Source organism: Leptinotarsa decemlineata, unplaced genomic scaffold, assembly GCF_025532065.1.
Source record: "Leptinotarsa decemlineata unplaced genomic scaffold, Ldec_3_MD MMD2_tig00003902_RagTag_RagTag, whole genome shotgun sequence".
NCBI classification, from domain to species: Eukaryota; Metazoa; Arthropoda; class Insecta; order Coleoptera; family Chrysomelidae; genus Leptinotarsa; species Leptinotarsa decemlineata.
The window spans coordinates 1,185,673-1,211,570 of record NW_027412598.1 but is presented as its reverse complement, the minus strand read 5'-3'; the positions used below and the strand labels follow the sequence as shown (position 1 = coordinate 1,211,570).

Below are 25,898 nucleotides of genomic sequence, written 5' to 3'. Positions count from 1 at the left end.
GGACCCATCAACACAATATCGAGTGGTCCCAAGCTGAGATCTTGCACAAAGAGGAACATTGGTTTAGGAGAAAATTCAAGGAAGCCGCATACATGTTGTCCAACAACGAATTCAGCCAGGCCAGCGTAGAAATATGCAACATATGGAAACCCATCATCAAGCGAAAAATGGCCAACTTCCGCCAAAACGGTCATCTCCCACGGAACCAGTGAAGCGGAAAATGGAAAGCAGGGATAAGTGAAAGTATTTCAACGACCTATAAATAGTCATCTCTCGGAGGAATCAGTCCAGTCATCACCCGAAGACGATTGTAGATACTAATAATCGAAACGTCGTGAACTAACGTGACTTGGAATCTCTACACTTTTTATTATTTTCTTTTTTCATTCCTTTATTTTTATTTATTCAATTGTTATATTTTTACTTGTAGTTTATTTCATTTCAGGTTTATTTTGCTTAATATAATTGTTATTTTCAGCTATTCATTTAATTATTCTTTTCTAGTTGTTTCAGCGATTTCAAATCATTTTATATAGTAGACAATGGAAGTCCGAACCAGTGAAATTCAAGAATACAATATGTGAGTTGATCTTGATATGAATTCTAAGAAAAAATGTTTTATGGAATAGGTAAATCTCGATACAAGGTTTAATATCACGTAAATTGTTTAATGTACTAAGTTGATGGGATTCATTTAAATAAAAATTTCATGTTCCTTCTTTTTAGAACTTGAATATAAAAGCTTGTACTCAAAATAATGTTTTACTATCGATTTATTTTCACAGACTTTTTCGAAGCACAATTTGAAATGACATTTCTGAATTTATTTAAAAAAGGATTATGGTGATGTGAAATAAATCAACAAGTGAAATCCTGACGTAACCGGTTTCTAAATCAAAATTCTGAAAAAGAAGCTGGCGCCGCACTATGCAAAACAGTGGAAACAATTCTTCTCGACAAACGACGATTAGCAGTTGACATTGAGTTCGTGTTTGGATTGTGTAGAAGGTAATAGAATATTAGATTAATTAGTATCTTCTTAATTAGCACAGTACATAAGGTAATATTTGCGTTTCCGGTGCGACCGTCTCATTTCGGAATGTAAACTCCGGCGAGCCCGTCTCGCTCCGCGACAAAATTACTTCCGAATAGGTTATGTAAACGTAATAAATTCGCTGTGTTTGTCACTGCTATCTAATGGTTTACCTAATTTCAAGTGTTCTCATTGGAAAGAACGTAATGAAGTTTTTGTTCTAGAAAATATTTTAAACGAGAACTGATATTTATGTATTCAGTGTTGAATTTTAAAATGGTGAACACCAGGACCGCTTTCCTTGACCTGAGTAAAGTTTTACGGTCGTAGATAACAAGATCAGAGCTATTTTCTGGGTTTGTTAGACTCTATCAAAGGCGATAAGGCAACGGATGAAATAAAATTATATAAAAGAACAATTCGTTCAGACCAGCCTCAAACTACCTACACTGTACGTTAATGGACTGACAGATCAGAGAACAACTATTCCTCTAGCTAATACCAGGAAGGACGTTGGATCATATCCGATAGGTGTCAGTGCAGCTTTCTTCAATGAAGTTATTCCTACATATGCTCTTGGCGATACAGCTCCCGCAATAGATTTTCAAGTATTGGAACACACTTGCAGACCGGTTTGGCCACTCTTCAGTGCAAGGTAGTGTCTATCATCAACATAAATTTGTGAAGTTTCCTTCCTTACACGAGGAATTGAGCAAATTTTGGATATGCGGTTGGTTACCTCGTTTAGAGGCAGATGGGGCGATGACCCAACCTGTTGTTTGTTGTTCGTTTCAGCCTAGTTTGAGGAATGATACTCTGAAGGAATTCGATTTTCAATCAACGTGAATCATTGATTGAATTGGATGGACTCGATTAGGCATTGTTAGCAGCACAAAGTTATAATTCATCCAGGAATGCAATACAATTGTAGATCAATTTCAAAACATTCAAAAAACAAAACAGGTACAATTGGAAAGACGTTTGTATTGAACAGAGCATGAAACAAAAAAACTATTTCTCTCGTAACACTGAGAACATCGTTACGGCATTTCCAACTATAGCATAACTTATATTCATTTCTATTTTTTATGAAACTTTCAATTTAACCCCTATATATTGAAACTCTATTTGAATATATCAATCCTGTTGCGTGAAAATAATTTTTATACAGATCCACGAAATTGATATCAAGTCCTCTAATCTTGAATAGGCATGCGAACTTGTCACTACTTTAACAGTAGATCAACTCCTGCAGAAAAAAGGATGGTAACTTTCATATAAATTATCGTAGAAAATAATATAAAATGTGATTTAACGAACAAAAATTAAAATACATACGAGTATAATGGCACTAGATATATAATAAACAAAACTACAAAAAGCACTTCACGCTTGCTGCTTACTCAAAAAAATCATAACCATCAAAAGTCCCCCTTGTTTAAACCATGAAATAAGATTCAGAACTGACTTACAAATCAACGCTAACTCCACCAAGTCACAGCTCTCTTTAAAGGTTCATTTTTTCATTATATTACATGGCTAATGAATGGGATTTCACCTAGTTATAAAGACTAACCCTTGATTTCATTCAAGAAACACATTGAGAATGAAATTTTGAACAAATGAATTTGAAATGAATTGAAGCATCTTCTTTAAATACAACTGATTTAAATAACTACATCAGTATATCACATTATTAAACGTCCTTTTGTGCATCTACTTGAGATACACGTTTTGTGGTTGAGTGGAAGAACAAGTCTCTTCGGCGGACTAGACTTGAATTCTGCCTTTTGACTGACATTCTTTTCTCTATTCTCTCTATATATATTTTCTAATGCCATATTATTATGTATTTATTTAATTTGTATTTCAGTCAATAATAATGATTATCATTATTATTACTATTATCATTAATCTAAACAGCATGCATGATCTACATATTTTTGTAAAGAGTTTATTTTGAATTTAATCGGTTTCTCTCTTTCTGTGGAAGATTCCCACATTTTTTTGTATAAAGGGAGAAGTACAAAGCCAAAACCTTTCTTTCCCAATAATTAATCTCTCCTGAAAATATACCCCTTTCAATTTGAACAAGATTTCTATGGCTGGGGTTGAATCAAATAAGCGAATAGAATGTCATTACATACTGACATCGTGACATGAGTAGATTTAACTCATTCGTGACATGAAGTCGTAATGTTATGAATGAACTGAGTGCTTCATCTTGTAATGTTATCTATATTGCTGAAGAGGAAATAAGATGAGTATCTTATTCCGAAACATCGATGTCCGCCATTGAGGATGACCGTATTCCATGTAAATGAAATTGTATTTCTTTTATATTCTATATTGTGTAGCAATCCTGTGAACGATATCGGATTCAATGCCATAACGAATGATTGAGTACAAACTACATAGGAAAAAATATTCAATAATTCACTATTTATATGAAAGTAATTCTTTCAAATTCATTTCTGAAAATTACCTCATTCCATGATCTATACATTATTTGTAAAAAGTTTATTTTGAAATAAATTGCGTTTTTCCTTTCTTCAGAAGATTTCCACATTTTTTTTTGAATGGAGAAGTATAAAGCCAAAATATTTCCTTCCCTACAATTCAATCTTTGAGAATTTCAAAATGAACTGGATTACACAAGTTCAGAAGTACTTCCAAGAAGTTTTGTTTTTATACTCCTATGTCAAACAAAAAAATGCGTGGGAGGCGCTTTTCATCACCGAAACAGCCGTTTAAGCCTTCCAAAACCAGGTTATTGAGATGAAATATGAAACATTAATATTTTCAACATAACATTCAGAGTGGAAAGACAGTTTTGAGAACTGCTTAGAAAACAAGTGAAATTGTTACAATCTCAAAGGTGAATATTTTGAAAAACAATGAAACAGTTCGTTTCAAAAAGATTTTTTTACTTTTCGTAAATTCTCAAAAGGTAACTGTCAAATATTTGAGCATTATAGATTCTGAATATGGCTATGAATAAAACATTAATATATTTAATGACAATAGTTGAATCACGTCTCTTTTTTTCTCAAACAAGTTTTCACTTCAAACTCGGCACGGTTCTCCTAAGAGTGAATTTTAGAAGTCTTGCGCGAGCAAAAAAAGTGCAAGCAAACATAGTATTCAATTCGCATTAGGGTCACTAGATGGATTTATCATACATTCGAAATCATTTCACACAGTTTGAAAAAATTGACCCGATAGATGCAACATATTTTGGTATATAAATAAATGACTCATTCAATTCCTTCTTTTATAATCAGATATATTTGAAATAGAACATGTATCGATATCAGTTGAGGTTCGATAAATGAGTCGATAAAGATTCGAAATAAGCTGAAAATGAAAGGCTAGATCAGCTTTGACAACGCGGAAAAAGAACCGGAAATAGGCCATTCGTAATCTTGAACGGAAAGTTGATTGCCTGAAAAATATGAAATATTAACTTTCCTCATAAGGGTTCATAAATCAATTCCAACACAAAAGTTATTCAATTAAATCTCCGATCCTTCAGCAATGTTGGCAATACCCAAGTGATTTGAATTGATTTTTCTGAGGGGCGTCAAATGCAGGATATTCAAACTGACCCTTCAAATATTTCGGTGGCCGCACGTTTTAGTGAATTGTTCTGCAGAAAAAGCGACAACCTAAATACAGATATAGTGCCTCTGGTAAACTACTGTTAAAGGTAACTTAAAGTAATTGGCAATTTTGCTCCCCTTCGTTTGGGCCGTTCCGATGGCGCGCTTCTGGAACGCCTTTCAATTGATTCCACGCGCCTTTTTAGGATATTAAATGTCGGCCAAGGCGTAGGTGGGACGGCGTATTTTAATATTGTGAAATGAAACGGAAATAGGTTCGAAAAGGTTGAATGATGAATCAGCAACATTTTGAAAAAATGGATGTCGCCCTGTTAAAACTAATGAGAAATCTATCAACTGTGCTGAAATTATATTTCAGAAGTGGGATAAATGGACTCTGAAACTTTAAAAGAACAGACCAGATTGTTATTTTCAGTGTTGAATTGGTGAAGTAAACATAATAATTAGCTAGTTTTTCATGACCAACATCTATGAGTATTATAAATCAACGTCTCCCGCTACGTCTGACCGTCTCTCTGTCTGAACGCGACAAACTCCAAAACTTCTGAGCAGAATTTCAAATATGTACTCTCTTCAATGTATAGAATGATTCAAGAGGACGGTTTATGTGTATGAATTATGAATGCTGTGTGTGAATTGATTGCAATATAATGAAGTTGTATGTGAGAAGTGTAGGTGTTGGTGCTATCCGTAAAAAGCCAACCCGTGCGAAGCCAGGAGTTTTCATTAAAAACACTGCTTAATACTTTCGAGATATAACAAAACATTTTACTAGATATTGTTCTTTCTTTTAGTTCTACGTCGACCTTTCAAGGATAACTTAAATATCCATTTCTACGTTCAAAATAATGGTCATATATGAGGTAGTATTTAGGAAACTATTCAGATGGATATGATATTAATCCTTATCAAACGTCAGTTACCTCAAGCATTTCATGTACAATATAAATGCCTTTTACAGCACACAATCAAATTGATATCGCAAAATTAAAAGTATCACGAGAGAAAGGGAATTCAAGCGACTTTACGAACCGATGTCACATGCGTGATGAAGAAATCTTGTAACTGTTTTACGCAATAAATAATTTTGAAGGTTAAAGTCGCATTTTTGTTTTGTGTTGTCTTTGAGTAGATGGATACTTACTTGTTTCAAAATTAAAATTTATAGTGAACATACTTTTTTTTAATGAATTTTTTTAAGAACAAAACACAAGCACTACAGGAAAATCCTTAAGGCGCTCTGTGCGAAAGTAGTGATTCACATTGGGTTTGAATCGCTAGAGATTAAATCCATTTGGAAAAACGTTTTCAGGAAGTTAATTCCACATAAACGCCGTTTATGCCCTGAACAGTGGAGTTCGAGGTGTACTGAGTTGAACCTCAAAACGATGAGCATCCACAGTCCGTCGCATTTTTCTCTCTCAATAAATTATAGGTCCTGAACTATACATTTCTCCTGTCGCTAAGATTCTCAACTTTATATATATATATATATATATATATATATATATATATATATATATATATATATATATAAAGGAGTTTTTTAATCGGACATAGCACTCAAGGAAGTGGTAAACCATAGACACGTGTTTCGGGCTTTTGGCCCATCATCAGTATGGTGCAGCCAAGTGTAAGGATGGGCAACACTTGGCTGCACCATACTGATGATGGGCCAAAAGCCCGAAACACGTGTCTATGGTTTGCCACTTCCTTGAGTGCTATGTCCGATTAAAAAACTCCTTTATCTACATCAAGACACTCGATAACCTTCGTATTTATATATATATATATATATATATATATATATATATATATATATATATATATATATATATATGTATATATAAAACATAATAAAAAATAACAATATCAACAAAAAGACAGACATCGACAACCTCAGCAAAATTTATTCATTTTTAGTAACAAAAAATATAAATCTGAATACATGCGGTAATATTAACACAGTATAAATCACCATAATAAACGATAATAAAAAATTTGAAAAAGTATTTCACATTATTCAATGTCAAAAAGTTGTCATTTTGATGTTGAAGACTTCATTCGAAATTGAAATTTCCAAATTGAATATTCTCACATAGCACAGGTATTCTGTTTTTTTTATCTCTTCAAGCAACTTTTGATATCTCCATTAGGTTGTGCTTTAAAAATCATGCCAAATGACATGCATATGACCGATCAAGTGATTTTTCTTCCCTGTCACTGTAACTGTAAAAAAAACTAAATTTGTACTAGAGAGCTAAAAATTGGTATATGGGTAAAAAATGAAAAAACAATCATCTTTTCTCTTTACCGATTTTCGAAATTTCGAGCAATAACTGCTTTTCTGAACATTTTTTGGAAAAAATGTCAAATTTGACAGGGAAGAAAAATCACTTGATCAGTCATCTGCATGTAATTTGGCATCATTTTTAAAGCACAACCTAATGGAGATATCAAAAGTTGCTTGAAGAGATGAACAAAAAAAATCCCACTGTGACACTGTATATATATATATATATATATATATATATATATATAAATATATATATATATATTTATATATATATAAATATATATATATATATATAAATATATATATATATATATATATATATATATATATATAAATATATATATATATATATATATATATATATATATATATATATATATATATATATATATATATATATATATATATATATATATATATATATATATATATATATATATATATATATAGTCGATACGACCAACCGATACACCGGTTTTGGGGTGATTGCCCCATCATCAGTACCGGGCATGGTCTCTTCAGAACGGTGTGAACCGTCTGAGTATATATACAGGGTGGGGCACCGAAAACGAAAACAGATCGAATATCTTCAAAACACATGTGTTCTGAAAAAAATACAAAAACACGTCGATTTGTAATCCGCGGGGGATATCTTCCTATCATAACCTCAACTTTCATACCTCTTCCCCCACCCCTCGGTGACTATCACCCAAACAATTTGAATAGAGAAAGTAGTAAGTGTGACACATCGTTAAAAAAGTAATTTCATAAGGAATTCAGTCATGTCAATATTAGCTACCTAACTTTAGATTTTGGCGCCTTTTGCGGGGAAAAAAAACTGTTCCGTATTCCAAATTATGATACTTCATTCGCAAGCTAATTTGACATAAATTCTGTGACAATGCATTATGGAATTTTTCTAAGGGAAAAACAAGATGGCGGCTTCACAATGGCGGACAAGATTTGCAATTATGGTCCGATTTGATTCAAAATTGATAAGTGGTGGTTTTCAGGGTTGGAAATTATGAATTGTTTTTCAATGCAAAAAATCAAGATGGTGGCTCCAAAATGGCGGACGAAATTTGTAATTATGGTTCGATTTAACCCGATACCGAAAACGAATTCTTCAAAACAAATGTGTTATGCACATAATGCAAAAATATGGATTCAACATGGAACCGTTTCCCAAGCTCACATGTCTCCTTACAATGTTGAACGTATGTTTTGTTGAGCCTTTTTTCATCAGATATCACTGAAAATATTTCTTTAAAATCCCGAAAGAATACTGAAAATATTGACTTTTCATCAATGATTGATTTTTCTGCAACGCAATGCATACCCTGAATTTATTCAGCCATATCACTGAGAGGAAGGATTATTTCCAGTTTGAATTCAATTTAAAACTACTGAATATAATAGGAATCAATGAAACATCAAAATATGAAATTCCACTGAAGCTGACGTTGGCTTGTAGTATAAAACATTCCGAATTCTAATATTTTTCCATTCAGTTTTGATTATTTTTCCAGTTTATTCCTACATGCGACATTTTTTCCATTTCAATATCTGTTGTTTTTGCTGTACAACGTATATTGGAAATTTCATTTTTCATACACTCTGATTGCATTGTTTATCACATAAAATGGTTGGTGAAATTCAATAGAACAAATTTAGTTTGACGAACAATAAAATGCAAAACAAGTTTTTTCAGAGTGTGTTCACGTAACATCAGTTTCCACTTGTGGTGGCTTTTCTCTTTCGGTTAAACCTCAAATTCGAAAAAATACACAGAAAAATAGTAATGCGTCACGAATTACAACAGGGTCGATAATAATAGTTCTCCACATCTCTCGACATTGAGCTTAAGAGTTTCCGATTCTCTCCATATGTCTTCTGGAATGGTAGAGAAGAATATTCAGAAATGTTATGAATGCGTGTTCACGAAGTAGGTTAAAGAAATCTGAATCATGGTATTGGTTGGATTATGTCATATTTGGAAGAATATTTTCTTTCAGATGAAAATTATTAATGAGATATAGATGTGAAGACGTAAATTTGAATTTCAACAAAAGTAAATAGTATAGTTTTGATACTACTTACTACATTGTCGATCAATGTCATTTATTGCAACCATAAAAAATGGGAACACAACCTTCAGAAGTGGTAACTGAAACCAATTAATATCATGCAGTTCATAACATAATTTTGTGGAATTGTATTATAATACAAATTCCTAAAGCAATGAATATTTCATATGACCGTGTTCATCCTACGGTTCACATTGATTTAGACGGAGAAAACAGTTATACTAATGGATCCCAAAAGGTCTAAAGCATCGCGCTCGATCTGTACTCGGTTTGAAAAATTATGCATACTTCTTAAGCCGTATTGGATGAAACTCGGGTATATTTCTAATTTCTAGAAAGAAGCATCAATCTGGGATGAAGATACTCTGGTGTTCCAAAGCCTAAGAAATTTCATGTTGAACAATCTGCTGGAAAAGTTCATGCATCAGTTTTTGGGAAGGTCAAGGAGTAATTATGTAAAGATCCTACATTTTCATCCAATGAAAAGATGACAGAAGTTATGGAGATCTGAGATGGAATTCGTTAATTTATTACATTACACAATTTATGTGACATAAAAGCTGGTTGCGGGATTTATCTATAGAAATACTCATGCCAAAGTCAAGTTACATATTGCATTCTTATTTATGCACAGGTAAATCTTGAGACAAGATTCTATATCATGTAAACTGTGTAATGTAATATATTCATGGCTACGATAAAATGTATTTTCTTCTCTTTTATAGTCTTCAAATGAAGGCTTTATCTCAATTTTTTTTCGCTACTGATCTATTTTTCATTTTTCAGTTGTCACTGTACATGTATTTGAACTCGTTCATTTCATTTAATTCATCATTATTGCAGGTCAGTCCCTACAAAATTTGTTCGAGTACGTCCAAACTACCCCTAACTTTTGTGGAATTATAACTCTTCAAAATTTGTATGATGGTGATCTCATTTCCTTTCGTTTGCTGGGTAATATATTTTTTTGAGTTCTAGAGTTTGAGTTATTAGGCTTTCTTAGTAGGCTAAGAATTATTTAATATATTCTTGTAAAACATGGAATTTTGGAGTAACACTACTGACATTGAAAATTCAACCTGATGTTTATTGTAGCAGTCACAGGTGCAACCATGACTGCAGATAATATTTTTTTAATTTTAATCAATGTTGCGTTATTCAATCAATTAAGAAAAATAATCATAATCATTAATAAAACATTTGACGGATAAAAATTATTCAAGATTCTACCTATATAAGCTGATATGTATTCAAAAAACGTTTCTGTTTAACGAACCTTTTTAAATAACTGACCTAATTCATGAGGCTGTGTGGAGTTGTAGAATTTCAAACTGCATCCATTGGGCAGAGATGAAGTCGCAAACTCCAGTAAGTTTCTAAAGTTCGTTAAAATGAAAGTGAAATCGAAATTGAATTTGTGCCTCCAACATTAACGAAGTTATTGCCTGAGACGTCTTTCTGGGTCTTGCATTCACTTACCGAAGTGACAGGAAATCATCTGATAGACCATTTACGTATAACCCATCTCAGATCAGACTGTACAAAAAAGTCGTCGCTTAAAGTTCCGAGTTTCAGAAACAATAGGAATTCCAAACGGAAAATGTCTAAAAGTTATGCTGAAAAATTGTAGGCGTTGTGAATTGAACCCACGACCATAGGTTTTTTTTACTAGTGAATATAAAAAAAAAATTTATTAGCATGGTTTAAATTAGTGTGATATAAACCTAATCGAGGTTCTCACCACTCTCAATTTGCCTAGTTATCTGTTAGAATTTGTGGGTAGTAAGTAAACCGTCTGAATTTTGTTGAGGACTTTCATCAATACAACAAGCACAGTCTAAAGAGGTATTTTCAGTGCCTAGGCTCCTGAACCCGTTGGCCATATACCTAGACTTTCCTATTTGAAGGCTTGTTATGTATACGTGTTATGTATACGTCCTGCTGCTAATTCAGATTTCAATAAGTCAGCAGTGGTTATGTTGACATTACCCAAAAGAAAACGGTCACATAATTGATACTGTTCTCAAAAATCATTGAGTTAAAGTGTGTTTTTTGCAAAACGGGTTCGCCTAACAACCTTCCCATTCAATGCTCAATTGGAAGTTAAGTTATGGTATTAGAGACATTACCCTCATGTAAAACGGTTTTACTTCATATCAGTGTGTTAGTCTGAGTAACCAAAAATCAGAATCGAAAGAAATCAATAACAATCGAAAGAAATCAATAACATAAGGTTTGATGCTCGCTCGTCAGTAGCAGATTACAGCAGGTTCTGGGCCTCCCCCCACCACTATGACGTATTAATTGCTTTTTTTGTCGTTGTTTAGTAACATCAAGGCGATGTGACCTTGAAGGGTCTGGTGCATGGATCGTTCAGATTTTTTTTCATATGAGATTTCGTGAGTGTGATATGATGACGTAATTACATTTGATTGATGTGTGGGTGTGTGTGTGGGAATGCACGGTACAGGGTTTCATCATGTGCTTGTCTATGCACAAACATACGTCTGCATACTTCGAAGATCCTTCAAGTAATGAATGTTCCATCGGTGTGAGCCCACCAAGTTAGTAGTGGTGTGACGTCACAGCAAAAACCATTCAACGGTAAGAGAGCAAGATGTTCACTCCACGACGTGTGGCTGAGTAATGCGTATTCATCGGTGTGCCCTCACCTCTCTCAATACAGTGAAGGCTGTGACGCATCGCTCTAGCCTCGCTATCGATGGTGACACGCAGACGGCCAAGGACTGTCTGCCTAACGTCTACTCTCTACGAGAGCGCAACGACCACTGCCTGTTCGTATCGACATCTGTTATCGCATCCAGTATGGAGGTGGGCTTGGCTGTGACGTCAGGCATCTCTAGTGGGTAGCAACTAGCAATGTAAACCTTTCACGATTTCATGGTGGGGGTGACTCGCACTGTTTAATATAAAAGAAATGCCTAGCACACTATGAAATCAGTAGACGAATATATCTGCAGCTGTTAGCAATTGGTAGGGTGTTATTCAGTTCGTAATAGAAGGAAGACGGTGAGTTTATTTGTCTGTTGGAAATTGTTTATATTTTCATACATATTTTCATCCTGTCCGTTTCAAAAGTAGATTTGAATAAAATTATTAATTTGATTGTACAGGAGGTTGAAATACTAGAGCAGAAGGCCTTATCATCATTGCCAATTGATGAAGTGTACATAATTAAAAATATTTCAACTTATTCTACACGATTTGGTAAATCAATTTTATCAACTTTGGAAGATGTGTGCAATGATAAATTATTTAAAACATGGCTACCAGTGATGATGATATAACTTGTATCAATTCATCGGCTGGTAAATATACGATGACGTATTTAGGACAGAGCCCACAAAGTTTTGCTGGCATGAAAACGCGATCTCTAGTCAAATTCAATATGATTGAATAATAATAGTAATTATAATGAATTTCTTTTTGTTTTAATAATATTCATATATTAGATGATAATTATATGGAAATATAAACATTACTAACTTAGTTGAATACACTCACTTTGTAACTACAAGTAAAATGGGAATGTGAGTATTATATCATGGAAACAAGTTGGAGGTTGCTTTTTGTTTTTATTATTCGATTTCAGTTCCGCCATTCAAAGATGTGGATGCAGTATGCAAGTCAAGATTGGATCGATGTTGTAGATCTCAAATCATCGGTTCAACATTTGTCCACTGAATTGAAGGTGTTGGGTGATGGAGCCGAACATGCAAGCAACAAATTGAATTATGTCTTCGTGATGCTGAGAACTATCGGAATGGTGCAGAAGTTTGTAATAAATTTTTGGATAATGAATTGGAACTGTGGCAACTTTGTGAGGTTATGATTGAACTGAACCTGAGAAGATTCCTGTATAGCCTCCAACCATACTTGCCAGAATGGATTATTCATCACTTTGAATTGAATGATGAAAATCGAGAGGAAATTGAAGATGGTCGCGAAAATGATGACTATGAGGAAGAAGTTATTTTACATAGTCTGTATGTTCCTGTAAATCATAAATAATGTCAAATAAAAAACGTTGTATTATTTTCATGTTTTATTTATTTTAATCCCATTATATACAATAGAAAATGATTACAAAACAATAAATATGATATATATGAATTAGGAAAAAAATTACAATACATGATATAAGTCAGTTACAAATGAAAAAAAATCATAAAACAGTACATGATAGAGTGAAAAAATGAAATAGTATCAATAATTTAAAGAGTGTCAATATCTGCTGTGAACTGAACCATCCAATGCATTGTATGTTGAAACTGTATCATGCAAAATTAATGCATATACTTTAGTGTTCAACATCGTTGGGAGTGGAGGGAATGAGGTGGAGGCGTGCATGCGCAATGGTGGGAATGGGGTGGGGCGAGCAATGGTGGGAAGTGGGCGAAGGGAGCAATGGTGGAAAGGAAGCCTCTGCAATTTTATCATCGAATGCTTGACGTGCATCGCGAGCAACATTACCTATTGTGAATTGTATTGCAGCTTGTAGGGCTACACGTATGACCTCCTTTGCTCCATTAATTTCCCCCTCAAGATATGATACAGTTACACAATCACTCTTGTCAATTGGTTCGCTTGTATTTTTCAATATTTTTCTTAGCATGTCATAATGTCCATCTTTTGTTGATTCAAATCCATTCCCGGGAGGACCTCGAATGACATTACCACCCCACTTTCTTTTTCTACCAAACTTATCTATCGTTTTAGACATTGTGCACCTTACGATGATTCTTTTCAAACTGATATTTCTTTAATTTACATTATGCTATATACTTTGCAGTAATTGGTTAGGAAAATAGAAATATAACAAATAATTTTTTTTAATCATTTTATATTCATCAAAGTGATACATATACATACACAATACATTAATATCACATTGCAGTTTTATTTATGAATACCTACAGGAATATCAATATTGGATTTTCCGGAATTGAATAAAATTTCAATTATTGATCTCGGCAGACAATAAATTGATTAGTTGATCCAGTGGACTCTCCTGAGTTTGTGATTCTTGAATAATATTAGTTATCCACCGAATGTTATCATTCGGATCTTTTTGATAAAATGCATTATCACTATGACCCCAAGGAAGAGTGTGGGTAGTATTCTGAATGACAAATCGTTCATCGTCGTGATATGATAATGCAACTTTATTCTTCAATTCAGTATACATATCATGCAACACGCTTCTAGATGAATTCATCTTTCTAAATATCATACCACCATGTTCCACGATTATTTGATAATCTTCGCATGTCAATTCATTCTTTACAACCGAGCGTTTCACCCCTTTAGCTTTCTTAAATTCACCATCAACAGATTTCACATAATAAGCTTTTGTACCTGTACCATAAAAGCTCATGATTGGATTATTCGGAAATTCGTCTTTGAAGTTACCCAAAATTGAACTTGTTACTGGAATATTGAATTGGTTAACTATACTGTAATTGGATATATCAAACCTACTTATGTTAGTTTTCATGAATTCATAAAAATTTTCTGTATTTACTTTCAAAATGAGTGAGTCGGTATCTGTGTACAGTAAAGAGACATTTTCACCAAAGTGTTGTTTGATGCATCCATAGAAAAAGTCGTACATGACTGTTTTTGATAATTCTAATATAGAAAATCCCAAATATAATGGTTTATCATAATGGACTTTAACTTTACCCAATTGAATGGCAACGAAATTTTCTGTGAAAATTGAACAATTTTTGAAATTTGATCTGGATATGAGAGTGCTGTCACCTATATTTTTCTTTATATTTTCCCAATGTGTAACGAGTCTAACATCAATTCTGTTATCTACATTCTCCATTGTCTTTCCATATACCGCATTAGTCATTAGTTTATAGAAATCTTCAACAGATTTGTTGTTAGACCTATTACGCATTTCAGTATTAGGATCTATATAGGGTTTCATCCAACGTGATTGTTTGAATTTCAATACTCTATGTGTATTCATTACAATCAAACCATTTTTGATGGCTTGCTGTAGATTTCTATAATAAAAATATATTTTTTTATCATTCAAATTTGGAATTAATTTGGCAATTTTCGATTGTGTACGAGGTGGTATTTATTTTTCAACTAAAAATGGATGATCAGAATGTTCATCATGCAACTCTTGTGGATAATGAATGTCCACTTCAAACACATACCGATACGGACTATCAGAACTCACATTCATCACATCAAGGTTAAGAATTTCATTAGGTGTCAACCATGTAAATTCACTTGTTGGTAGAGGTTGTGACATGCTATGACCGTATAGATTCGTTGCATCTAAATATGTAATGAATGTGGAAGGTTCATTGGGATTTTAATTTGGTAAATATTTATTATTTGCTATATGTTTCCTCTCACTACACTGACTAATTCCACCTCGTATACCTTTTTGAAAAAAGTGAATCATATCAATGTCAGTTAGTAATTCCAATTCAATATTCGTATACTTCAACATAGCAACAAGATAATCCAGGTGCAGTGTAATAATGTGCTGGATCTAAGTTATAAATCTCCAAACTTGTGATGCGAAAGTTTTCAAAAATATCACATAATAGCAATATATCCGACTTCAAATACAAATCAGAGTATTCACCCAAATTCTGACTCTCGAATAAATTCCACACATTTCTAGCCCTATCATAATCATTTTCTGCCTCATCAAATTGAATTTCTCAATTTGTGGGAAATGTTTATGCATCTCCAAACATTGATTAGAGGTCAAGTTAGCACCCAACTTCTTATAACTTATAACTATCGATAAATCTCATTTTGAGATATTTCTTCTTAACCTTACCATCTTTATCGATATAGGTGTGTGTGAAGAGATGCTTAGTGAAAGATATGTATTTCTCTTTTGTTTGTGGGATGACAGCAACTTTCTCTTTATTCCTATACAATTCTTTTATGAATAAATGGCAATCATAGCCGCTTAAATTGTAGAAAATAATAGGTACAAAGTTAGGGATTTTGAAATTCAAATTACATTTGGAATGAGCGGCATGTGATCTTTTCTTTCCTGGTTTATTACATATACCACAAGTTCCGGCTGCAGCAAATTATTCCTCTTCTTCGAGGGTTTGTGCATCCATTGGTATAGGGTATCTGAGATGATTTTCATTTATCTTTTTCAAATCATCTTCAATGCTACTCACAAATTTCTGAGCTGCATCTACACCCCTATATGTAACAAATTTTGACAAATCATCATTATATGAACATTTTATCAGATAAGCAAATGAATATGGAGCATGTTTGAATGTTTTAATCATGTATCAACTTTCTGGATTTGGCTCATTCACGTGAATCAGTTCAAGTACTGATTCAAAATCAGCATATACTACAAATGGTACCCTCATTTGTCTCTCAAAATTTTCAAACGTTGATTTATTTTCCGCAACCATCCCACCATATTTATTGATCTTAAAATTGGTGGTTGGTGTTGTTGTACTAACGAGATTACAATCATTCATCTTATGACGTAAAAGCAATCTCTCACTGGAAAAATATATCAAACATCCATCACAAAAATATTTTTTGTGATCATGAGCTGATAGTTGACTAGAAACTAATCTTGAGAGATCTTTGATCCAACAATAGTGACTATTACCGAAGTCATCAGTTATAAGTAACAAATTGACGACATGTCTCCGGAGTCTTCTCTGTGAGTATCGCAAAGGACCAATCACATCGTACTTCACTTTACCCTTACCAAATTTACTCCCTAAACAGTAAACATTAATTGAAATATCATTTCTATCTTTCAATACTTTTATTATTAACTTTAACCGGAAAATCCATACCTGTGACATCTAAAACATTGGAAAAATGTGGATATGACGTAACTTCGGATACTCTACCATTTGCAGGATATAATGCTGATGTTATAGCCCAAGCAAAACAGTGTCGATCTTCGTTACGAACATTCACGACAGCTTTCCTCCATTCAATGCATTCAGGCAGCTTCACATATGAACGTCCTCCCAGTGGACTGTATTTATTAATATTGACTTCGAGAAATAGTATTTTTTCACAAGTCCAACCTAAATTACAAAAAAAATAAATATTACTACTCAATCTCGTTGGAATTTACAAAAAAATTAATACCTGAGTCACGTTCCTGGAATTCAGTCGTTTGAGCCACAAGTACATCACGAAATCCATCAAAAACAGCATTCAAATCTGAAGATTGGCCCACTATTTTATTTTGGGAATTAAATGACTTCGTGTCCCTCGAATCTTGAGTCTGAAGAATATAATTCCCAAAAACTTCCATATTCACCTTGATGCTTTTATGGATCCTGATGGCCGATTCCAGTAATTCAATGACCTTCTGCCTAATCTCATTGAAAAATGACATGTAGTCACTGGATACGATCGAACTCTCAACCCTGTACGTAGCAATGCGGCAATTGAATGCATTCGTTATAATTTGAACACCTTCAGACAATTGAACACATGCATTATTTCTATGACTCATGGTACCTCCGGTGAGAGTTCACTTGCGTCATAGGAATTGTCACATTACAGCAATTGCAAGTATACATTGGTGTTGCATTGTCCACTCTCATCCGTTTAACTGAAGGCCCACCTTGGCAACTCTGGAGCTGATGCCGACGAAGATTATCACTACGAGTGAAAGATTTACCACAGTAACAGGAATACATTTTATATAATAGTTCTCACTAACTCACTTTATGTAAACTTACACAACCAACACTCGTCCGCTTCTTAAATACAGTCTGATCGGGCCCGTTAAGACGTCATAGCCAACCCCACCTCTCAACTACATGCGCCAAGCCCATCTCCCAACTGAATGCGATAACAGATGTCGATACGAATAGGCAGTGGTCGTTGCGCTCTCGTAGAGGGTAGACGTTAGGCAGACAGTCCTCGACCGCCTGCGTGTCACCATCGATAGCGGCGGCCTTCATCGCATCGGGAGAGGTGAGGGCAGACCGATGAATACACATTACTCAGCCACACGTGGAGTGAACATCTTGCTCTCTTACCGTTGGACGGATGCTGCTGTGACGTCACACCACTACTAACTTGGTGGGCTCACACCGATGGAACATTCATTACTTGAAGGATCTTCGCAGTATGCAAACGTATGTTTGTACATAGACAAGCACATGATGAAACCACCATTCAAATGTAATTACGTCACTATGTCACACACACACCCAAAAATATCATATAAAAAAATTCTGAACGATCCCTGCACCAGACTCTTCAAGGTCACATAACCTTGATGATACTGAACAACAACAAAAAAGTAATTAATACGTCATAGTGGTGGGGGGAGACCCAGAACCGGCTGTAATCTGCTACTCTCGTCTATCGGTTCATCACTGAAATCTAGGATGTTATGCACCACCCTTATAATCAGTCCACCATATTTGGAGTCGGTCATACAGAATTTAAAGTAATGTCATTTGATTCTCCGTATTCATCTCATCAAACGCATTAATTTGATACGCAAATCATTAGAGTGTACAAAAACTAGTCCGCCATATTGGGCGTTTCGCCATATTGTCTTTTCAGCAAATATTTTCATTTGACACCCGAAACACGAGGGTGCATAAAAAAATAATCCGCCATCTTGAGCAGTCCGCCATGTTGTATGTAGAATGCCATTACCATATATTGTCATCCAAACTAAACGTGTACGCAAAATTTCAGCTCAATCGGTTGAGGATAACTGCTATTAAATTCACTCTAAAAATTTGACGAACATTGCAAGTTTGAATTAAAGCTTGTAAAATGAGATAAAATACAGGCTTGTGCACGTCTGGAGGCCAACCTGGCCTTCTGAAACATTCTGTGAATGAAAATATATCGGAATTCAAATACGTATTACGAGAAAAACGAAGTCATCGTTTCCTTGGCTGAATCCAGAACGATAACTATTTATTGTACGAATTCAGCATTGAAATCGCATTTGACTACGAGGAAAATGCAAAAACGATATCACGGGGTTAGCAAAATTGTATAAAATATTTAAATCCCCAAGAAGACAAAACCAAATCCAATTCTTGACCCTTCAAATTGCAGTGACCACCTACGCGAGAGAGATTCTTCTCCCAGCTTTAATGTTATAAAAGGAGTGTGCCAGATCTCCTGGGATCAGTCGTTTTCTCGATTATTTTGACCGTGGGACGACCAGTCTGGTATCCCCCGAGGAGCTTACGCTACCAATATATACGTCATACATGATCTCGTAGTCAGGGCGCCTATCGTAAATCTGAACGAGTTGAACATTTTGATTTGAAATTACCGAGAAAAATATAATTTAAGAATTTTTGATAATTCTCCATTATACAGGGTGTTATATCCAATGCGACATAACCTTTTTCTTACCAATATTTGTTTTCTCAGTACAGAATTGGAAAAAAATACTGGTGACAACTTAGTCAAATTCAAGTTGAACTTTTCAAGAATTTGACGCCAGCCTGAATATTTTCATCAAATTAAGTAAACTCCAGATATCATCCAAAGACGATTGTGGATACTAACAACCGAAACGTCGTGAAGTTACTTCTTCAAAATCTTCTTTTTGGATATTTTCATCATATATTTCGAATAGTTTTCTTTGTATTTCATTTTTATTGTGGCGTTGCCAAATTATACCATGTTTTTCATTCATTTTCTAGTAATTTTACATTATTGGAGAAAAACATCATCATAATGCAAGTAGTTTCATTGCTATTTTATAACTTGATTTTTTGACACTTTTACATCAACAAGTATGTTGATGTTTTTTTTAATTCAATAAGGATTCAATTGTAATAAATTTATATTTATTCTTTCAGATAGTAGTTCACCTCACATTTAGTTGAAGCGATTTAATTTCTTTTCTATAGGTGATAACCTATATATGCTAATAATATTTGACTGATTTCGTGAAAAGTGACAGAGATAACTTCTTCTTTCTGTAAAGGAGTTATTTTTGGAACTAGATTCTGAAATTTCCAGGATAGATGTAGAACCCGAAAATATACCGAAATACAAGATAATAAACAATACATATCTGTCTCGAGAGACAGTGTCTTTGTTCTGACGTGGAAAACGTGTTTTAATAAATACACATTGAGCTTTAAATACCTCTGAGTTGCCGTTATTTTATAAAAATAACACTATGAGGCAAAACAAGGCAAATTCTAACGAAATCTCATTCAGTGCTGCGACTTATGGAACTCAAAAATGGAAAAAATATTTTTTAAATACAAAATTATCTTATGAGGAAGTAAGTCTATGTAACGTCAGGGACCCTTTGCCGTATGTCTAAAGAATATTTGAGGAATCTGGCAACAATGATTATGTGTCTCCATATTGCTTTTTTGTCAGGCAATTCTAACTCAATCATTTATTAAAAAATGGAAATTGCTACAGTGTAGCTTACTTTTAAAAAAAGCATGAATAAATGCCAAGCTGTGTTTTGTTTTATAGTTATCACAATAGTGTTTGCGACTGTGTGTTTGAAGTACAATAAATTCTCAAAACTAAGCATTGGAAATATAGCAGTTGTGAACTGAATTATGACTTTATGATTTTTTTGTTTATGAAACAGACTATGTGAGTGTTGAAACATCAACAATAAGAAATATGAGATACATTGTAGCCAGGAAGCTACCATGTTAGCGAAACGCGTCTAGAAATCGCAATATTTGTGAAAATTGTGTAATTATTACATATCATGAATATATTAATGATAATTTCACCAACAGTAATTGTTTTGATATTGAAGGCAGTAAACAAATATTGAATGAAATACAGTGAAGATCACAAGTGCGATGAATTAACAAATGCGTGATTACCAGAATGTAAAAATGACGTTACCAGTATGTCAAATACGACATTTTAGAATCGAATTATGAGCGCATGCTTATGTATAAACACCGTAATGAATAGTTCTGATTGCATATAATTTGAAATCAAGGAACAGAACATATTTTTGCAATTGAAATCTATAACATACTTGTCGCCGCGGCTCCACAAACGATAAGGATTGAGGTTGTATTGCTTAAAATCGTTTCGTAAAAAAATAGAGGATAAAAAATGATTATTGTGGGTTATCCTCGAGAGAGAGACATATAAAACCTCGGACTTTTTTGTAGACCTTTTAAAGGTGTGAAATACCTATATTTTTTATCTATCTCGTAGGGTTCAGGCAGCGTTTGCAATGTAAGCACAAAAAATCTATCTATCAAAAAACTCGCATCAAAATCCGTTGGGTAGTTTTAAAGATCTAAGCGCACATAGGGACAGACAACGAAAAGCGACTTTGTTTTATATTATGTAGTGGATGTTATTACTGGATGTTAAATTAGAAGGACAGAGGCATTCGGGCTGGAGTTGATCCACATCAGGTATGTCGTGTTGCTATTTTTTTAGACATCTTCTTTAATCTTGGTAAGCCACTCGCTATACTTTTTCATATATTGCAATATATTATTGACCATCCATCAGATATTGCTTGCAGTAACTAACGAAAGAACAGATACCTACCAAGATGATTTTGAAAACTGAAAGTGAACAGTCAAATGAAAGTACCGTTTTACATTAAATTATCTCTACGATTTACTCTACGTGAATCAAGGTGTTGCGCCCGTACTATATGCTTCAACAAATCGGAGAAGAAAAAAGACGAAAACATTTTTATGTTCTGGAAAAAAGATTTATCTCCGACATCCTACATATAACACGTAATCTTGATACGTGTACCACGTCGAGATTTTTTTGGAGGGAGAAGTGGAAATATAGCTGCGACAGAGTTTGAACTGATATGCTGATGTTGATAAAATGGATGTTTTTTAAAAATATGTTCTATATTTTTTTCGTAAAATGTATAAGTTACAGTGTTATAGAAAAACACTCTTCAATTGTTCCAAGCGCCTGCGGATAATAAAACTGAATGGCAAAAAACTAGCACATATCTGCACGTAATCTACCTACCTATCACTGCTCCAGAATCTAGTTTTATATAACTTCGATGACCAAATGATATCAAGAACATATTTGAGTACATAATTTATAGTTTAATTTCATATTTTGTTATTCCATTGATAAGGTTTATCAAATAATTTTTGATATCATCATATTACGCTTTAGATAGATAGATAGATAGATGGATAGATAGATCCCCATCAGCGGTATCTCCACCTTGTCGTGGTGATGGGGCTTGAGTGCTTTAATGATCCTAAGAGCCATGCCGGTTGTAGCTACGCTACAGGTAGGGCTTCCCTTGCCGGACGGGTCGAGGGGGAAAAAGCCAGACAAAGAGAGATACCACACTTTGATTTTGATGCTATGTACACCAAAACAGAAGAAAACCTTACGGTGCAGGGTTCCGGATACCCAGTGCCGGTTCAGCAAGAGGGTGGTAAAGCAGGCCCCTCTAAATCCTTAACCAGCGACTGCGGCTCGTCCTTGGTAGACCTCCAGGCCAAGAAGAGTTCCTTTGTTACTGGAGAAGAGACTTTTTTAAAAGAAATGGAAGATCCATTCAAAAAAAGGAGTAATATTCTCAGAATTCCTCCTAGAGAGAGAGCATTCTCTCTTTCAGAAATAGACTGCAGAGAAAAAAACCTCGAAGCGAAAGAGAATAGAAAATCCACCTGACACTAACATAGACAGTAACACCCAATCCATCACAGAATTTCTCCACCAAATTTCGAGCCAGGTGAAACTACTAGAAAAAGTTGTTAAAGACACATACAAACCAAAGAAGGAATTCGTTGACATCAGCAGCAGACTTTCTTATCAAATTGAGAAACTATCTTCCGGGAATATCAAAAAATGGATTAACATCACAAATTCTGCTGTAGAAAGCCAGAATAAGCAACAAATCGAAAACAACATATCTCTGATAAGAAATGTGAAAATTGCAAAAGAGAGCAGAAAGCCCTCCTTAGAAGAAAGCAACTGAAAAAGGAAGAATCATATGAGAACTTCTGTGCCACAACCGAAGAAGACTGGAAATCAGATGTGTTCTTACAGCCTAAGGTTGAAGAAGGCCATATATATGAGGCATCAAACGACACTGGGATTATCTTTGTTTGTAATGAAAACATAGAATCAGGAGATAGGAGCATAAACCAAATCATAACAAAATTTGGCGGAATAGATGGACTGAGAAATCAAAATAAAAAGGAAAGGGAAGTAGCCATGATGAGCCATTCTCTTGGATTCCCAGACCAAGATGGAAATGTAAACCAATTTACAAGATGGATGTACTTTCCAATCCTGAACGAACTGGCAAGGACTAACGACCAATCTGACAAACTACTCTTTCAGTCTCTGGTAGCGATCAAAGAGCATGCAACCAGATACAAAACAAGTAAATTAGCGGTACATATTTCAAATGATGTATTCGGAACGATTTTATCCCGTATGTTGAGATATTTGCTTGCTGACACGACTGGAACTCATTGTTTATTTAGAAAATGAGAGAGTTATACGAAGTACAAGAAACCCTCAAACAAACACACCCGTCAACAGCAGTACTCGTGGTAAAAAACCACGACACGATGCAATCCTCATACAAATGAAAGATAAATCGTATGGTAATTTACTCAACACAATAAAAGGAGCCGTAAACCCAAGCGAAATAGGAGTAGATATAAATGAAGTGAGAAAAAGTAGAAATAATGAAGTTATTCTCACAGTACAAAATGGATGGGACAAGGCAGAAATTTAAAAAAAATAGTTACAGCAAAAAATACCAAAAGCAACAGCTCGGTTACTTTCCAGCAAAAAGATCATCCACATAAAAGGGATGGACGGAACCGTGACAGAAAGAGAAATAGTTGAAGAGGTGTCAAAAATTATCAATAAGAACGCTGAAGCGTTTGAGGTGAGAGCACTTCGACCTGCTTATGGAGATAAGCAGAATGCAACATTACTAGTGCACGAAGACGATGCCAAAAAGCTGTTGCAATTGAAAGCAACGAGGATCGGTTGGGCGATCTGTAGATTCGCTGAAAGACAGAATGAGATTCGCTGCTTCAAATGCTGGGAATTTGGACACCCCAAGGAACAGTGCGCAGGACCAGATCGATCGGGATTTTGTCTGAGATGTGCAGAAGAAGGGCATAAGGCAAGTGAGTGTCGAAACAGACCATATTGTATTTACTGTGAGACAGAAGGGCACCAATCAGGTACATTCAAATGTCCAGCCAAATCAAAAAAGAAAATTTCAGTATTGACTCTGCGAACCGAGCAGGAAGTGGCCACTGAAACAAAATCAACCGGAGAAGTAGCAGCCCCAGAAATAAATGAAAGCACGGGTAGCCACGGAATGGAGGTGGTAGTTTTAAATACTGTACATGACAAAAAATCTACAAATAAATTGTAACAGGAGTCGAACAGCTCTTGATATGGCTGTTGCCACAGCTAATAAGCTAGGAGTAGAAATACTTATTGTGAGTGAACCCAACATACTTACGATTCGCGGTAGAAAAGACTGGGTATACAAGGACGATTTCAAAACAGCAATTAAATTATTAGGTTACAACGAAGGAATAAAAGATCAAGGTCAAGGCTACGGGTTCACATATGTCGCCTTCACAAATTTTACAATATTTAGTTGTTATTGCTCCGGAAATGCGGATATTCAAGACTTGGAGGAATCATTGCAAGAAATACAGCTCCTCATAAACGATAATGAAGGAGACTGCATTATAGCTGGTGACTTCAATGCCAAATCCTCACAATGGGGTATGAACTATAGCGACACGAGAGGACAAGTTATGACGGAGTGGATTGCAGCCAATAATTTGATTGTGATCAATCAGGGGGAAAAAGCTACATTTGAACATCAAAACTATGATTCTATCCTGGACTTGACTATATCTACAGAAAACATCCGACCAAAGATAATTCAGTGGGAAGTACTAGAAGACGAATCGTTAAGTGATCATAAATATATTCTGTTTGAAATCTCAGACAATGTACAGGTGTATGAGCAAATCTCACTACGACAAGGATGGTAGGTGAAAAAACTTGATAGGCAAAAACTAAATGACATCTTAGATAACTCCAACGACAACCCGATAATTTCTACCCCAAAAGAATTTACAGGAAAATTGAACCAAATTTGCGACAAGGTGATGCCAAAAAAGAAGAGTGGTAGTCTGAGGAAACCAAATTACTGGTGGAACAATGATATTGCACTACTACGGAAACAGTACCATCAGAAAAGAAGAGAATATACAAGAAACGTTATGAGATTAACGCTCATGGAAAACCAAATTCATTGGGATCACTATATGGAAAGCAAAAGAACACTAAGAAATGCCATCAAAAAATCAAAAAGGGACTGCTGGAAAAAACTATGTGAAGAAGTAGATAGAGACATTTGGGGTGATGGGTATAAGATAGCGATGAAGGGGATGCTGGGATTTCCTCCCAAACTAAATTTAAATATTGATAAGATGAAGGAAGTAACAGACCACTTGTTTCCCATCCATGAGGAAGTCCGTTTCACCTGTGATAGGGACGAGAGTTTCATTAATTTTACGAAGGAAGAACTGCTTAATGCTTCCATGAAACTGAAAACCAACAAGGCCCCTGGGCCATCAAATATCCCGGCAGAAATAATTAAAGCTGTGGCCCTACAAAACCCGAAAGATACCCTATGTTTCTACAATGAGCTAGCGAAACAAGGAAACTTTTCAATTGAATGGAAGAAAGCTAAGCTTGTGCTTTTGAGAAAAGGCAACAAACCCCTAGATAATCCTTCGTCATATAGACCAATATGCTTACTTGATTCAGAAGGTAAACTATATGAGCAACTCCTGCTTACACGACTCAAT

General features: G+C 34.6%; 1 protein-coding gene and 1 long non-coding RNA gene across 2 annotated transcripts; one reads left to right on the top strand and one right to left on the bottom strand.

Annotated features, from left to right (window-relative positions):
* The first annotated feature begins 944 nt into the window (after nucleotides 1-944).
* Nucleotides 945-9,959, top strand: LOC141483703 (uncharacterized). The gene is made up of 2 exons (XR_012466234.1): nucleotides 945-1,008; nucleotides 9,375-9,959. It is a non-coding gene; the product is annotated as an uncharacterized lncRNA (long non-coding RNA).
* A 5,166-nt stretch (nucleotides 9,960-15,125) lies between these two features.
* Nucleotides 15,126-17,905, bottom strand: LOC141483702 (uncharacterized). Its single transcript, XM_074178500.1, has 2 exons — nucleotides 17,188-17,905; nucleotides 15,126-17,123 (listed from the first exon to the last, which is right to left on the bottom strand). The coding sequence occupies exons 1-2, from the start codon at nucleotides 17,558-17,560 to the stop codon at nucleotides 16,837-16,839; spliced, it is 660 nt and encodes a 219-aa protein (XP_074034601.1). The 5' UTR covers nucleotides 17,561-17,905; the 3' UTR covers nucleotides 15,126-16,836.
* Between the last annotated feature and the right edge of the window lie 7,993 nt (nucleotides 17,906-25,898).

Bases quoted from the DNA above. Each gene is read 5' to 3' on its own strand.
- LOC141483702 (XM_074178500.1), bottom strand. From the start codon at position 17,560: ATGAGTCATAGAAATAATGCATGTGTTCAATTGTCTGAAGGTGTTCAA. The intron at 17,124-17,187 runs GTATTAATTTTT...TTTGTAATTTAG, and splicing joins ATTCCAGGAACGTGACTCAG to GTTGGACTTGTGAAAAAATA.